General features: G+C 33.6%; 1 protein-coding gene across 1 annotated transcript; it reads left to right on the top strand.

Moving 5' to 3' along the window:
- The first annotated feature begins 2,093 nt into the window (after positions 1 to 2,093).
- Positions 2,094 to 16,577, top strand: LOC123563776 (ependymin-related protein 1-like). Its single transcript, XM_045356791.2, has 7 exons — positions 2,094 to 2,250; positions 6,957 to 7,100; positions 11,411 to 11,503; positions 11,953 to 12,034; positions 12,466 to 12,642; positions 15,284 to 15,390; positions 15,805 to 16,577. The coding sequence occupies exons 2-7, from the start codon at positions 6,966 to 6,968 to the stop codon at positions 15,856 to 15,858; spliced, it is 648 nt and encodes a 215-aa protein (XP_045212726.2). The 5' UTR covers positions 2,094 to 2,250; positions 6,957 to 6,965; the 3' UTR covers positions 15,859 to 16,577.
- Positions 16,578 to 17,771: the final 1,194 nt, after the last annotated feature.

Raw genomic sequence — 17,771 nt, forward strand, 5'->3', positions numbered from 1 at the left:
ATCCCTATTTGAATAAATGAATAAATTCTAGTTTATTATCCCTAAAATTACCGAACACTCAATTGCAAACTCTTCTAATGCCGTCTATTTCAGTTTTCAAACAATAATACTATGGTTGTCTTTAAAAGTTTCGGTTCGTTACATTTTAGTACCAATAAAACAATGTTGTTAATTAGAAGTTCTTGATCAAATTTTGGTCGCTAACTGCAGATATCTTGCCCTCATCGATTCGAGCCTCATTCAGAGCACATCCATCAGGCTTACGGAATGTCAGTTGTTCTACCCAGGTGACCTCTCGTGTTGAAATAATGCACGGATTGGGGCACCTGTCTTCTTCCTCCACTATCAAAGCTTGAAAGTCGCCATATAACATATAATTGTATTATAACACCCCCTCCTCACAAAAAAATCCAAAGAATTTGTTCGAAACTTAAACTGCTTAAACTAATTATGATCATTTACAATTATATGTGTTCAAAAAGCCCTCAACATAAGTTAGTCATTAATTGAAGACATTTTTAAAATCCTCATTTCCTAATCAATGAGGATCTAGTTATAATTTTAATATTTAGTAAAATTTTGATTAACAAACTTTGCCGAAAAATTGGTATTATTACAAAAATTATAAAATAACAAAATAATTTTTGCCTTTTGTTTATATTTCAGTTTTTATTATACAATGTAACAATGACCTTGTATGAAGTATGTACAGTAAGTAATATTTTCTTGTAGTACATTATGTATGCGTTTATTATACTGCATTGCTATTCTTCTCAGTATTTTTGACCATAAAAATATTGAGTTTAACTAAGTTCCTTTCATGTTTTAACACTATTTATTGATTTATTTTGTTGGGTTTAACGTCGCACCGACACAGTTATAGGACATATGGCGACTTTCCAGCTTTGATGGTGGAGAAAGACCCAAGGTGCATCATTTTATCACGAGCGGACATCTGGCTAGAACCACCAACCTTCTGTAAGCCAACACATGAAGAATTCAACGCCTCGAGTGATGCTCGAACCCACATCGATGAGGGGCAAGTGATTTGAAGTCAGCGACCATAACCACTCGGCCGCGGAGGTCCCTGTTTTAACAATAGTAATAGAATGTTCGTGTCGTTTTCTCCACAATGTATTATAAAAATGTTTTGATAATGATCTGAACTTCAGTAAGAAGTAAATTGTATATCTATGGCAAAATAACTTCTGAACTTCTTTCTATGGTATGGAAAATAGATCAAGCAAGACTCAATAATCCAGACAAACTTTTTTGACCCTGAATTATTTTGTCTGTTTTATTGTAAATTATGTTAAAACTTTGTGACTAGGCAAGAGATATCAATATGGACTGATGGTTGAAGAGAATGGTACTTTGTGCATGTCAAATTCTTCTCTTGATAAGACATTATTATTTTTTTAATTACTGAAGATGAATCGAAAACTTGTACGAGTTGTACTGTGGACTTTTATTCGAGATTTAAGAGACGGGGCACAATGGTGCTACATGCTGAAGTTGCTGAAGGTGTTTTAATTGACATGCTTGGAAAAAGATAACCGATAATATATGTTAACTGCTGTTATTATTAAAAAATCATCATTATCATCCTCATTATCTTGATCATTAAAAGCCCAATGTTGACCATTTTAAAGCGTTCTTAAGGACCTATTTAAACAGTTATATTCTGTAAATATTTGTAAAACCGGACCAGAAAATTGTGTGTCCCTGTATTTTAGAAACGGCAAAATATACGGTAGGTTTATTAAGTTTATTAACCCTTACAATGTAAACTTATCTAACACTATCATCGCATTATTACTACCCAGCTTTTACGTTTAAATAGAATGTTCGATGCTTTCGTTAAACGGTCCGACGGTAGGTACCTTTCTTCAGGGTTTAAAAATTAGGTTTAATCCAAATGTTTGAATTTCAGCATAATTTGTATAATTCCCATTAAAATCAACCAAATTCAAATTAATAACTTTCAAAACAAAATTTTGCTGAACAAATGTTTCATTTACTTCCTGATTTTGAATGTGGGATTATTTACAATAATCTTAAGAAGAAGGAAAATATGTCATTTTTAAAAGTTAATTTTCGCTTTTCTTACAAAATTACCTCGAGGAGGAAGTTTAAAATGTATGCGGAAGATATAGTATTCAATAAATGCGTGTAATATTCAGGTGATATAAATAAAACTATTTCTTCAGATACAAACATTCTTTTTGTGGATCATCTGCAATACAACAGGTATTTGATTTTTCTTACCTATGTATATTCTTTATATTAACGAATCAATACGATACAAAACAGCTAATCCGTTATTAGTTATTTGGCTAAAATTTCAAAAATTACTAAATGTACCTTTTTGAAATTAAGCGTACCTTTAGAACATTTATATGTTGTTAATAACATTTAAAATATTCAACAAAATCAAATTATGTCATCAAATAAATTTACTAGTTATATGAGTTCAACACAAAAATCTCTAGAATTGAGAAATTTGCGACAAGTATTGTGACAGAAGAAAATGACGATACAAACAAAACAACGCCGATGCCGTACCCTTTTTGAAACGAGCGGAAGTAAAATGAAAAAAAATTGTATCTTCACATACTTTGATATTTTTTCATGCACGGTATGTTTCAATTAACATTTTCGTCTAAATATGTCCTTAATTTCAGAAAAATAATTTCAGTAATTATTAGGGAATTGTCAAAATAGTGGGTAAGCTATTTTGTTCAGAATAGGTTTGAGTGATTCAATGACCACGATTTATGTTTGCAGTGAGAATCGCAAGAACACGCTTTGTCTTCAATAATAAGAATCATGACAACGCGTTCTTTTAAATCTTAAGCGTGATATGAAACATTCTTTAAAAAAAAAACACACACAAGAAAACCCCTTCGATATGGATTGAACTAGGTGCATTATCATGCAGTATCAATCTATGTTGAGAAAGGAAATCGTGCATGTAAATTCATATAAAATGTATAAGACCTAAACATGGAATTTCAAAAAAATATGGTGTTATACCGTTAAACAAACATTAAATATACTAATTTCATTTTATTCGCGCCACTATATACATTTACTGATCACATTATCTTGTAAGCTAAACTGTGTTTACGGCACAGTGTAATAGACTAAGTGTACTGTTTTCTCAGCGTGTAGACTTCCCGTCAAGCCAACCAGTGAGTGAGAATCAGAAATATTATTGGTTCGTTAAAAGTACATTCTTTGTAATTTTTCTTTTACCCAAGTCGCAATCCTCCTTTAGTTTTATTGTTTTTGCATGTTTAAAAAATACTAAGACGGGACCACGACGTAATGCGGAATAACTGTGCTGAAAACTCAAAATTTACGGTAGTAAAATAATCGATGCTTCGGTGATAAAAATCGAAATTTCGGTGATTATTGTTTTCGAAAATGAAAGCGTGATATCGCAAAATATTTATCAAAAATCAATAAAAGTTTTCAATTTATAATAAACGCTTTTAAAACTTCAGTTTACTTTTGGGCAATTGGATCAGATAAATTCTTCACCATTTTCATTGAAGCCCTTCTGCGTCACTGAAAAGTTACAACCTAATATATACCTCTTTACTATTTTATACAATATCGACGTCACGTTTTTATGGCCTGTGTGCGCTCTATTAATCATAGACCCTGTCTGATCATGTCTCCTAACCCATTTCATGACTGTGAGAACAGTACATACGACGTGCAATTTCGCGACATGGAAGTTCGGCGTCAACCATGCTAATGGCCTGATGGCGTTGAGTGTGCCTTAAACGTGGCATTCTTAGCAAGGATGTTCTGGTTTTTTAACGTATTCCTTTTAGTCTGTCGACTAACTTTCAAGTCGATGAATGATTTGCGATAGAAAATTCGTACATGTCGACATTGCTGGAAAAAGCCCGTGCCTCAAGTTCAGTTAATCGAATTTGACAAATCTTTACACCAGTGACGTCTCAGCTGCGTCAAAATGTAGTCGTGTTATGCATTTAACACAGTCCAATGCGATTTTTAAAATATAAGGGCCATTAGGGTTGTAACTTTTCAGTGACGCTGAATATAATAATATATATTCATGTTTCAAAGGCTCTAAAACCGTTCCATTGCTGTTAAACAACGAACACTGTCTTGCATAGTTTAATGCGATATTGCAGTTGAAGATCAATTTTTCATTTTAAAACAAATAGCAACGTAAATTTAATACCAACATTAAAAATATACATAATTGTTCAAATACATAATTTTCGAGTGAAGGCTTAATTTTTTAGGGCTCACCTGAGCACGAAGTGCTCAAGGTGAGGTATTGTGACCGGTCAATGTCCGGCGTCCGTCGGAGTCCGTCGTGCGTCGTGCGTCAACATTTGCCTTGTGGACACTCTAAAGGCCACAGTTGTGTCCCAATCTTTATGAAACTTAGTCAGAATGTTTGCTTGATGATCTCTGGGTCAGATTTAAAACTGGATCATGTGGGGCTAAAAACTAAGTCAGTAGGCTAGATCATAGGAAAAGCTTTTGAACATACTAGAGGCCACGGTTGTTACCCAATCTTTATAAAATTTGGATAGAATGTTTGCCTTAATGATCTCTAGATCAAGTTCAAATCTGGGTCATGTAGAGGCAAAAACTAAGTCACCCGGTCAAATCAAAAGAAAAGCTTTTGAACACTCTAGAGACCACAGTTTTGACCCAATTTATATGAAACTTAGTCAGAATGTTTGTTTTGATAATTGCTAGGTCAAGTTTGAAACTGGGTCATGTGGAGTCAAAAACTAGGTAAGCAGACAAGATCATAGGAAAAGCTTTTGAATACTCTAGAGCCCACAGTTGTGACCCAGTCTTTATGAAACTTAGTCAGAATATTTTTTCTTGATAACCTCTATGATAAATTTGAATCTAGGTCATGTGGGATTAAAAACTAGGTCACCACTCAAATCAAATGACAAACTTGTGAACACTCTAAATGCCACAGTTGTCACTCAATCTTTATGAAACTTGGTCAGAATGTTTGTCTTGATGATCTCTAGGTAAAATTTGAAACAGGTCATGTGGGGAAAATTAGGTCACCAGGTTAAATCAAAGAAAAATCTTGTGAACACTCTAGAGGCCACAGTTGTGACTCAATGTTTATGAAACTTTGTCAGAATGTTTGTCTTGATGATGTCTAGGTGAAGTTTGAAACTGGATTATGTGGGATCTAAAACCAGGTCAGTACGCTAGATCAAAGGAAAATATTGTTAACATATTAGAGACCACAATTTAAGTTTGAAACTCATGGGAATTGGTCAGAATGTTTGCTTTGATGACCTCTAGGTTAAAATTGAATCTGGCTTATGTAGGGTCAAAAGCTAGGTCACACGGTCAAATCAAAGGAAAAGCCTGTGAACATTCTAGAGGCCACATTTGTGACTCAATCTGCATGAAACTTGATCAAAATGTTTGTCTTAATGATCTTTAGGCCAAAGTGGAAATATGGCCATGTGGGATCAAAAACTAGATCACCAGGTCAGATCAAAGGAAAATCTTGTTAAGATGCTAGAGTCGACAGTTTAAGTGTCAAATTCTTTGGAATTGTTCAAAATGTTTGTCTTGATGACCTCTAGGCCAAGTTCGAATCTGGGTTATGTGGGTTAAAAACTAGGTCATCCAGTCAAATGAAAGGAAAAGCTTGATTACACTCCAGGGGCCACGTTTATGTCCCTATCTTCATGAAACTTAGTCTAGTCGAAATGATGATCTAGATGATCTTTAACCCAAGTTGGAATCTGGATTATCTGGGACCAAAAACTAGGTCATCTGTTAAAATCAAAGAAAAACCTTGTGCATGCAATAGGGGCTGCATTTTTCATAAGATGTGCATGAATCTTGGTCAGAATGTTTGCCTGCATGAAATCTCAAAGGAATTTTTATCAGGGGCATGTCGGGTCAAAAATTAGGTCACCAGGTCAAACTAAAGAATAAGCTTGTTTGCACCCTAGAGGGAACATATTTTATTCTATCTTTGTAAAACTTGGTCAGAATGTTTGTTATTATGAAGTCTTAGATGATTAGGTCAATTCAAAAGAAAAGCTTATATACACTCAATAGTGGCCACGTGTTTGCTCCAATCTTCCCGAAACCTTGTCAGAATGTGTTTTTTTCATGAAATGGACATGTTCGAATCTGTGTCGTGTAAGGTAAAAAACTAGGTCACTAGGGCCATCTTGTTTTTGTTTAACGCTGGATTTTGACAATAGTCCCCACCTGGAAAAAATGGAAAATCTTCACTCATGTAAAGGTCACGGTTTCGCTTCTCCAGCACCCAGTCTAGGCCGATACTGTGCGAGTTTTCTGTAAAGTAGAACTGGCTGAAACATTTATTACAAATAAGTTCTCTGCTGACTTAAAGAATGATTTAATAAATAAATACTGTCCTGCAGAAATTAAATCAATTTAACATTTGCTATTTTTATTTACATTAATCTGTATATACCAAATGGAAAGACCATAAATATGGGGTTGGTCTCTTTATTACGATTTTTAATTTATATGTTAGAATATGTAAAAGATATACTGTGTTTTTTTTGTGTGTAAACTTGAGTTTAAAAAGACACCGAATATTTTCACTACACCTTTAAGAAGTAGCAGCCCGTTATTTTGTAGGTTATAAAAAATTTCAAAAATGTTAAAATTGAATGAATGAACCAAAACGAAAACCTATTTCAACAAATGTTTGCATCAGGTTCTCGTGTTACATCTGTACTTCACAGTGTCATAAACACATATTAATTATAGTTATCCATTTGTAAATAATGATACTAAAATACCTCATTCAAGCTATAAACAAGTTACAGAACTGTCGAGGAAAAACAGTTTCTGATGCAGTGTCATAATATCAAACTTTGGAGCGTAACAGTAAAACAATTTAGATATACATTCAGTTCTATAGTCTCTTTTTGCAGCAACCAAAGATGAAACTACTCATTTTCCTTGTGGCTATCACGTGTTCAGTCTGTTGGGCTGACCTCTGCTGCTTTCCAAAGCAATGGGAAGGAACTCTGAGCGTCTTGATGCCAAATTCTTCTCAAGGCGGATTATTTTCTCAGGTATTACAAACTCTTTTCCATTATAAATTAATAGACGGATGTATTATTTATATATGACTATTGCATTCGCAGTGATAGAATTATATGATTCGTGTTTTTATAACATCACACAAAGACGGCACATTCTAGGGGTTCATTAATACGCTCGATTATGTACATACCTAATGTGCAATAAAAGGGTTACAAGTTAAAGCATAGCAAAACTTCCTTCTAGGGCATATCTTTATAAATATAAAATGATCATCTTGTAAAATTTTGGTTGCAATGTCTGTTTTATACTGCCAAAAAATTTCAAGTAAGTATTGACGCTAGTTATTTAACATAAATTGTTAAATCCAACAACAAATTAAATCTGTTACCACTTTCAGAAGAGTAAATACGGCAATAAGACATTGCCCCGGTTAATCATTTACGATTCGATGCGTGAATTTGTTGCGCATAATTAGAGGGTCGCAATGGGGTCTGTTTTCATACATTAACTATGCATTTCAAGGTAACGATAATATTTAGTTGTTTACATTTAAATTTGCTGATATATGTCTATCTGGTCGACTGAATGTATGTTATGTTCCTCAAGAATGGAGGAAATAACATCCTCGGGTTTAGTAATATGTAATCCACGGAACGAGTTCAGTCAGAGAGTCGCCTCAATTAGGAAAGAATAGTCTAACGTCACAGTTTATTGCTAAGTTTACGGAGTTTTATTGGCCAGCTTGTAATGACAACAGGTTTTGGTATTAGTAGCTCAGTCAAGTGTGACTTATAGAACTATAATATTCCTTCTCAAGAGAAGGAATAATAAAACAGGACTGGTGTGCCTTACGGCGATATTTGCATACTAGACCGGTATTTGCCATCGGGCTAAAGCCCTCGAGCCAGTACCTCTCCTAGTATGCCAATATTGCCTGAAGACACTGTAGCCCAGTATAATAACCTCTTATTACTGGATGTTACATATGGAATGTGTGCATTATGCCGCGAATTTGTTGCATTATGAAGCGATTTTGTTTGCTGTTCCAACAGTAGCAGTTAACTTGTCGATTTCAACGTGTCAGAGTTTTGTATCTTCTAGCGTGTTAAAGCACTGGATCAATTTAAAATTGTAGAAGAAAGAGAAAGAAAAATGATATTAAGACCGGTTTTTAGCTCGACTATTCATAGAATAGTAGAGCTATTGGACTCGCCCATGCGTCGGCGTCCGCGTCGGCGTCCGCGTCCCGATTTGGTTAAGTTTTTGTATGTAAGCTGGTATCTCAGCAACTACTTGTGGGAATACATTGAAACTTCACACACTTATTCACTGTGATAAACTGACTTACATTGCACAGGTTCCATAACTCTATTTTGCTTTTTTACAAAATTATGCCCCTTTTTTGACTTAGAAATTTTTGGTTAAGGTTTTGTATGTAAGCTGGTATCTCAGTAACAACTTGTGGGAATGGATTGAAATTTCACACACTTATTTACTGTGATAAACTGACATACATTGCACAGGTTCCATAACTCTATTTTGTTTTTTTACAAAATTATGCCCCTTTTTCGACTTAGAATTTTTTGGTTAAGGTTTTGTATGTAAGCTGGTATCTCAGTACTCACTAATTGGAATGGATTGAAACTTCACACACTTGTTCACTGTCATGATCTGACATGCATAAAGCAGGTCCCGTAACTTTATTTTGCTTTTTTACAAAATTATGCCCCTTTTTCAACATAGAATTTTTTGGTTAAGTTTTTGTATGTAAGCTGGTATCTCAGTATCCACTAATGGGAAAGGATTGAAACTTCACACACTTGTTTACTGTCATGATATGACATGCATTGCAAAGGGTCAATAACTCAACTTTGCATTTTACAAAATTATGCCCCTTTTTAAACTTAGGAGTTTTTGCTTAAATTCTTATATGTAAGCTGGTATCTCAGTACCCACTAATGGGAATGGATTGAAACTTCACACACTTGTCCACTGTCATGAGCTGATAAGCACTATGCAGGTTCCATAACCCTATTTTGCTTTTTTTAAATTATGCCCCTTTTTCGACTTTCGTATTCATTTAATCGACAAGGCTGTTGAATAGTCGAGCGTTGCTGTCCTCCGACAGCTCTTGTTATGTCGTATTATTGGTACTGTTTAGTTTCTCAACATGACCATTTCGGCCTGGGTGGTTCCAATACTCCCGCTTTCATAGCCTTGGGTATTGTTTAATCACCCCTTGGATATGGTGCCTGCTTTTTAATTTTGTCTTTTGACAGTTCCTGTGATACGCAGGCTCCATAACCTCAGATCCCCTTCCTAAATTTCAGTTTGTTTACTTCTGCCCATTGTTTTCTCGTTTGGGGCAAACCCTTTACTTTATCTGGGGACCAAACGCCGCTCTTCATGGAATTACACGCCTCAACACGTGTATCATTGAAGGTTCCATGTTCACCGCCGTTTGAATACATCTGCGGATGTCTCTAAATTCCTTTTTGTACTTTTAGCATGTGTAAATGTTGAGTTCTGCTCAACCCGGGGCTAGAGGGCGTGGACGGTAGCATGCATTTCCACTACCGTCCATGAACAAGCTCAATCAAACCGAGCCTGCAACATTTTCATTTTTGTCGTGTTGAGCGACCTGTGAAGTTTCTACTTTTCACTATTTTACTAATTTCCATTTTGGTGTGAAATACAGTCGACCGTAATGGTTGTGCTAAAAACAAACACAGAGACCTTCGGTTAGAACATACTTAAAACACACCCATATATATATATATATATATATATATATATATATATATATATATATATATATATATATATATATATATATATATATATATATGTACTCAAAAGTATACTTAGTCTATTAAACCACGATTTAATTTTTAAGAGGTATCGTAAGTGTGGGTTACAGGGCTTGAAAGGTAGACTGCAAAATGGAGTTATCATACACGGTAATACTTACATGTATACATATACATATTAAGCACTTTGTATAGTTTTCTCCAAAGACCGCCTGCTAGCAAAATAAATGTTTTGAAAAATGTTTAATGACACGTTGTTAAAGTCATTCTAATGAAATTTCTTGACATTAAGAAATCATCTTAAAGTAAATGCAAATAGAATCTCAAGCAATATCATTTAATGAAATAAGTACGACAGGGTTGAGGTAAGTGTGTTTCAACAAAATCATTTTAGGTTGTTTTATTTTAACTTTTCATTGCAGTTCTAGCATCTAGATCATACCAAAAATGTAGTACTATAAAAAAAACAAAAAAAAAAAAAAAAAAAAACAGATGTAGGACACATTGTAGGAAAAAAAACAGATGTAGGATACAATGTAGGAAAAAAACAGATGTAGGACATATTCGGGGAATATTGTAAGATTTTATTTGTGGCATAAGATACTCTGAACAAACAATGCATAAAACTGAAATTTATAGACACTCTACTAAGATAGTACTGTAATAAGTATTCGGCAATCAGTGGTTATACATGTACCTATAATCCCACATTTACCTTAAGAATGTCAGAAGGGGTATCTTTCACAATGTTGAAAGCTGTGAAGACAGTCGCCATATGACTTTTATTGGGTAGTCAACCATAATCAAGCAAGGTACAACTCAGTCATGTATATGAAACTAAATGCAGATAAATTAAGAAAATAAGGAGAAGATACGACAATTAGCCTATTTTATCATTTTGTGTGTGACGGTCGTTACCTTATTTGATTCTAAGGGAGGTTTTATATTCTATGCACTCCTTTATACCGTTCTTCATCGAAATAGTGACTTCAAATATCTAAAATAAGTTTCATGTCTGTACAACGACTAAAAGTATTTGAAAGGATTTACCTTGTTAACTAACAAACCGCAATATATGTCGCCATTTTGGATTTTTCCAAACTGACATTTGAAGTCTTAATATATGTTTTACTTTTGACAAAATTTCGATAAAGCTACTCAAATCTTAATATATGTTTTACTTTTGACAAAATTTCGATAAAGCTACTCAAATCTTAATATATGTTTTACTTTTGACAAAATTTCGATAAAGCTACTCAAATTTATAAAATTTAGTTTTAAATAATGACGCGCACCAAAACCAACCCGTATTACAGTATACATATGTTATCTATCTCAGACGTTACGATCATATCAATATGAAATAAATGTTTGTAATAATATTTGATAAATTGGGGAAGTAAGAAAAAAGAGATCTGAACGTTTAGTAATGTTTCACTGACTTTCAAAATTTAAGGTTTACTTTATATCATTTTGTTACAACGTCACTGATTACTTGTACCTTGTTAAAGTTTAACATAATTTAACAGGATAATGTAGACATCTCTGTTGACATGACTGGACAAAGGATACGAGAGTATGTTCGCTCCACTGGCACCATATATCTGATGTTTTACAAAGAGGTAATATTCAATTTATCTTAGTTGTACCGTAATATGAGATATGTTTTGCAGGGTTAACAAATTTGCCTAATCTCTAGTTAAATGTGACACCTTTACCTGAAGTAGGCCACATACGAGATATCTATAAAAGATCAAATAACACTACACGGTTTTTGGTAAATCCACAAAAATGAAAACTGTATGTAGTATACGTTTATTAAAAAAGTCAAAGATGACTGAAACCACTCCCCAGAGAAATAACCAATAAAGCATCTTGCTGTTTGAATATTCTTTTGAAATATTGATGATTTTAAGAATATTTGCAAGCTTCTAAGTGATACGTTAAAAGAATATGTGAATAAGATAAGCTAATATAATTACATATTATAGTATGTAAATGTTTACTTTCGACTAAAAGTCCTTTAACATTTGTTACATTTTAAGTGTTAGAATTCTAACTATTCTAACAGGGTGTTGGCTACATGATTGACAATTCGACCTGTTCTAAAGGAAGTGTTTCACCATGGCCTAGCAGTGCAGTTTGTGTTCCAGGTAAAAATTCACATGTTGACAAGCGCTTAACTATTATGTAAGGATAAAGATTCCATGACGATTGACTGACACTAACATTCACATAAAAAGTGAATTGTTTTCCGCAGATGAAAGACAGTCTGAAGAATATTGGTATAACGGTTTAGAACCACTAATAAATACTTTTAGGCAATTCATTGTTTAGTTTCGTAGTTTCGTCCTAAAACAGTATGAATGGTAAAGCGTTAAAATCATATAGCTGGTTATAAATTGCTAGCGAAATAATGTAAAAAGTAAAACGTTAGTTTGAGGTATGACAAAATTATTTTCACTGTCATTTCTTGCAACACCATATAAATACAGTAATGGCAGAGAAACACATCTCCAGGAATCAGTATCATTATCATTTTATCATTTTCCAAACCATTACATACTGTATACATATATTTCAGGAGATGCCAAGTTACTTAGGAAATACCAGCTTGGTATAAAAGAAAAGATGAATGTAATTGACTACATATTCATTACAAATAGCAAAACATCGGGCAATATGCTAGAGCAAACAGTTAGAACAGTAACAGATATGTGTCAACCGGTGGAAGACAAAGTCATGCGTAAATATTCAGAGTGTAAGTGAAACTTCATTATCTTTATATTTGTTCTTAAACATATTTAAAAAGAATCTTTTGAAACTGTATAGTTTAGTAAACATATTAACATGTTCCTTATTCGTTTTTTTGAAGATAATTTTGTAGTCGGATATGACTATCTGGTGTAGAAAATAAAGTCTTTGAATTAGCGTTATGAACAGACCTGTCGCAAATTTCCACAAACGCATTTAGACGGGCAAATCCCCGTACAACACCCATTTTAGAATATCGTGCCTAATGTTTCTGGTTACTCGTGCTGTAAGCCTTGCCCTAAAACATGACAGATCGTATCAAACATTTTTCCTTGGTAGTCTTATCCTTTTTAAATTCACGTTTTGAGAAAAGAACCATTCTAGATGCCTTAAGATCTTGTATACCAAGATGTATTGCAATCACACATCGCACCGCGTCCTCCGATAGAAACATCAGTTTTTAGCAATCTTTAGCAAAAATAAACATGAACCAGAGTCCAAAAGGAAAAACACTTTTTCAACTTGTATATGGCCACAAAATACCGACAGTGTTTGATACTGAGCGGAGTCGGAGTAGTATCAATAGAGTTATGGTCAATGATTGATCACAAATGCATAAGTACGTGTTGTGTGCCATTGCTTGATACAAAACATATGTGTCATTTAAGCATACTTATTCCTTTATATGTCTAATGATATTTTTACTAAAGAGAATGTTCGTGTCAAGGAAAACTCAAAATTATAAATGACTTAATTGCTCATTATTTATCAAAATTGCTTTGTTTACTTTGTTAACACAGTGACACTGTCATTATCACCAACTTTTATTATATTTATACAAATAGTGCAGATCTAAAGGCTGACACTTCACTGTAATAATGGGATAAATTTAAAGTGCAAATAGGTAGGTTTATGTACCGTTTGACCATTTTATTTTCAATCATTTAGGCTGCATTTGTTTCGCTTGCACTCAAGTTGAGTTTTAACATGAGCAATACGTTTTATGCATGTGTATTTATGTCGCACTAATTGCTCTCAACTAACGCTTATAACAACGTTCATAGTTCCTGCAATATACCCAACATTTTATCACATGTATATAGTACAGATTTTCAGTCGTCTCAAATGTTTTTTTTTTTTTTTTTTTTTTTTTGATAAATCAAACAGAAATAGACTTCTTTTGTATTTGGTCATCTATAAAATCAAACAAGTGAACTTTGTAAGGTGTTTTTTTAATACAGCAACGAGAATTTAGTTTAAGGCCCCGAAAAATGGAGAGTAAGATGTAGTCCTGCACTCATGTTATGTTCTCGGTGTTATTTTCGCTAACCCGACGCGACTCTACTCTACTCTGCTGTTATTCACTCAAAAATTGTTGTCAGCATGTAAGGGTATTTTCTATCGCAATAAATATGTTAATAAACCTGTTTGAGCCGAATGTGAAACTCAGATAAACAATTTAGGAACATCATGAATATTTTGTTTTCTTTTCCGTTCGGTTAACTTGAATATATCTTTGTGAGATGAAATAATATAAGAACTTAATTGTATACATGTCTGAACAACAAATTTTAGTTTAAAAGAATAAAATGCATTTATTTTATTCAACCCGCCCGCTTAGCTCAGTAGGGAGAGCGTTGGTCTACAGATCGCGGGGTCGCGAGTTCGATCCCCGGGCGGGGCGTATGTTCTCCGTGACGATTTGATAAAAGACATTGTATCTGAAATCATTCGTCCTCCATCTCTGATAATTCATGTGGGGAAGTTGGCAGTTACTTGCGGAGAACAGGTTTGTACTGGTACAGAATCCAGGAACACTGGTAAGGCTAACTGCCCGCCGTTACATGACTGAAATACTGTTGAAAAACGGCGTTAACCCCAAAACAAAAAAAAACAAAAATATTTTATTCAAAAAGGAAATTTCTCCAGTAATCTTGTAGGTGCATTAAGAATGAATTTGCAAAAGAAAACCTATGTATATTTTTATAGTCCGCTTAATGTAACAAAACAAACCATTTTTCCATATTATTCAACTTCGGCTTAAGATCTTATAATAGTCCATCGATCAGAATACAAAAAGCATTGTTTATGTGATTCGCGGAACATATCTTATCTATTATACCTCACTCCTCACTTTTGTCTAAAATGATAAAATCCCATTACCCGAGAAAAAGATATTATGACTATCAAAAACATTTTTATCCTTTTTGACACCTGCCCGAGCGAAAGTGACTGTCAGGACATGTAACCGCGCTGGTATTTTGAATGTCATATAAGGGCAATTAACTGCTTCAAATTTTAAGCCAAATCATGAAATGATTGCCTCCCTTGTACACATACGTCACTATTCAATGTGTACACAGGCGATTCAGAAACAATTTCATAAAAGAATTAAAAACAATTTTAAAACGTTTTATGTATTTAATTTTGTTCGATATAATAAAATAAATATCATATGGCAGTGTTTGTGACATTGATATTGTCAACCCTCGAAACAGAATGTCACTACTGGGCTTTCGCCTCAATCGTCATTCTGCCCTCGGGTTGACAATATCAGTGTCACACACGCTGCCATATGATATTTATATAATGTTTTATAGTTTATCCTTATCTGGTTGATTTAGTAATAAGTGATACTTTCTTTACAGGGAACAGTACTGATGTATATACTGTCACCTATGAGAATATCACTCCAGGAATCAAGGATCCAAGCGTGTTCAATATACCTAGTACCTGCAAATCATCTACAAGAAAGGTTTGCCGATTGCAATACTTAATTGTAAACTATAAACAATACTGCTAAAAAGATTAAAAGGTCTATAAGAAACAGCATTTAGTTATCATGTATAGCTGTATAACAGGCTAATTAGTGCTTATTTTAGAGAACTTGGCTTGAAAATAAGCACACATAGAGCGTTAGCAGAAACAGAAAGTGTTTTGATATTTTGATATTCCAGTTGTTTTATTTGAAATTATCGATGCCTTATCTGGAAAGTCCAAAATAAAACCAGTAGCTTAAATGTAAAGAAGTACAGACTTTACACCACTGAACCTGATTATAGTTGCACCGTCTTTGAAGACACATTTATAGCGTTGCAAATTATAACATGCATTTATTTATTAAAATGTAGTATGAGATTAAACATCAGATATTTTTCTATGATTTCAGATGACAGATGCATCAGCAGAGGGAGTACTATCTTTCAGGAATGTTATCTATTGAAAGACAATTATTATAAAAGCTTAGCAAATATGCCGGTAGTATTGATAAAATAACATTTGAAATATATATAGGAATGACTATTCAGAACAGAAACTGAAACAGTTCTAAGAAATGTTTAAATAATTAATGGGATACTTGAATTTTTAAAGAATATTTTTTATTTAATTTTAAATGCAAATGCATCATAACGTCAAAAAGATAACAATAAACTGTTTAGTACGTTGTTCTGCATTAGAACGATTTTTTTATCAAGTACTTAAATTTTTATTCTATCGAAAAACGAGTGGTATAAATACTTGTTACTGAACAAAGCGTATAAAAATGTGTATACTGATGCATTCGTCTTGGAACGAAGTATGCTACCAGATAGTCAAACTACTCAACTACTAGGCTGCTTCAAAATACCTGCTGAATCCACTTAAAATGTATTAATATTCTGACAAGACATGTACATGTATTTAGTTTCTGTCACTCTTTAACTTGACATATTTGTTTTTTAAAGGCTGACAACGTTTACAGTTGTACTAACTAATAAACTTTGATAATGTGGCAGTTGAGTCCAATAACTCTAGGGGTGTTTAAAGATAATCCGTCATAAAATTATCTTAGGGCTATATTGCAAGGTAATTATTAGTTACCTGTATTGGAAAATAAAGTGTGTCGATTGTATTGAGATCAGCTGCCACATTATCAAAGATAATAGATACATTATAATGCTTTTTAGTTACTATCAAGATAAAGAATTTGCATGGAAAAATTTCCCGCCAAATAATACAAAGGATAGTTCTTCATCCCTTTCATATTAAGGGAGAGGTTTTAAGCCTGATGATCATTCTCGATCGCTGTTATTATCCAATAGCATTTTTTTCCAAAGATATAGCCTAAATCTTTTCCAAGAATATTTAACAACGAAAACAAAAAACATTCTACAACCCCAATTAAATCTAATGCATTTTCTTTGTTGAAATATCTTTTTTTTCCAGCGGTCTAATTGACTTAATAAGCTCATCGTTCTCAACTGCGCAAACATTTGTTACTTCCAAAGACATTACATCTCCTGAATAATTTTTACAACAAAACTAGTTATTGTCAACCTTCAGTCTACACTCAGAGGTGATAATTGCTGCATAAAATACACATTGCAGCCATTTACACAAAGCAAACGAGGTGGAGCTCTAATATTACGTTTAATGATTTTAATATGTTAATCATGGACTTTAAGGGGTTTGGCATGCATGCAACTTAAGCCTGACAGCAGACCAATATCTATAATGTCAGCTAAAGTAGTTGATAAATTAGTTGTTGCACAACTTTGCTAGTCATTTCATTTACGACCCACTGTTCGAGTTTCGTGAGTGTGTGCATCTCTGAACATATTGCGCAGTTTGGTACAGCTGAAGCTTCTCCACATGAACTATATTTTACATACTAAATAGCGTTTCAGGCTCACGAGGTTAGATGAAGCTAGTTGGGAGGCTCGACAACGGCCTCAAAGACCCCTTAACATTACAGAGGACAAGACATACATGTAAGCCGCGGCTCAAACCTATGCATTAATTTGGACTAGCCTTTAAGGAATCCGGATTAACGCAGAAAATTTTGAAAACAGCTTAGAATAAGTCTGTTGAATCGATATAATTAAACTATTTATTACTGACCCTATTAAGAGTTCCTCTATATAATGTACATATTCTTCGAATGTTTTGATAAATAAGTATACTGTCCATAAGTCAAGAAAATTCTATATTTTTCATAATCACCAATTACTGAAAGTACTTTTTACTGACTGCCCAGCTGCGTAAATTTGATTGCTTTGTTTGTCTTTGTACTTCTTATATACACACATATGTAGGGTTCCTTTTTACACAGCGTCTTAGAAAAATAATATTTTTTATATTATATCTATAAGAAGA

Source organism: Mercenaria mercenaria, chromosome 2 (genome assembly GCF_021730395.1).
Source record: "Mercenaria mercenaria strain notata chromosome 2, MADL_Memer_1, whole genome shotgun sequence".
In the NCBI taxonomy this organism is placed as follows: Eukaryota; Metazoa; Mollusca; class Bivalvia; order Venerida; family Veneridae; genus Mercenaria; species Mercenaria mercenaria.

What these genes read in the sequence shown, in the direction of transcription:
- LOC123563776 (XM_045356791.2), top strand. Translation starts at nt 6,966, where the DNA reads ATGAAACTACTCATTTTCCTTGTGGCTATCACGTGTTCAGTCTGTTGG. An exon ending in AAGGCGGATTATTTTCTCAG is followed by an intron (nt 7,101 to 11,410) that starts GTATTACAAACT and finishes ATAATTTAACAG; the next exon opens with GATAATGTAGACATCTCTGT. An exon ending in CAGTGCAGTTTGTGTTCCAG is followed by an intron (nt 12,035 to 12,465) that starts GTAAAAATTCAC and finishes CATATATTTCAG; the next exon opens with GAGATGCCAAGTTACTTAGG.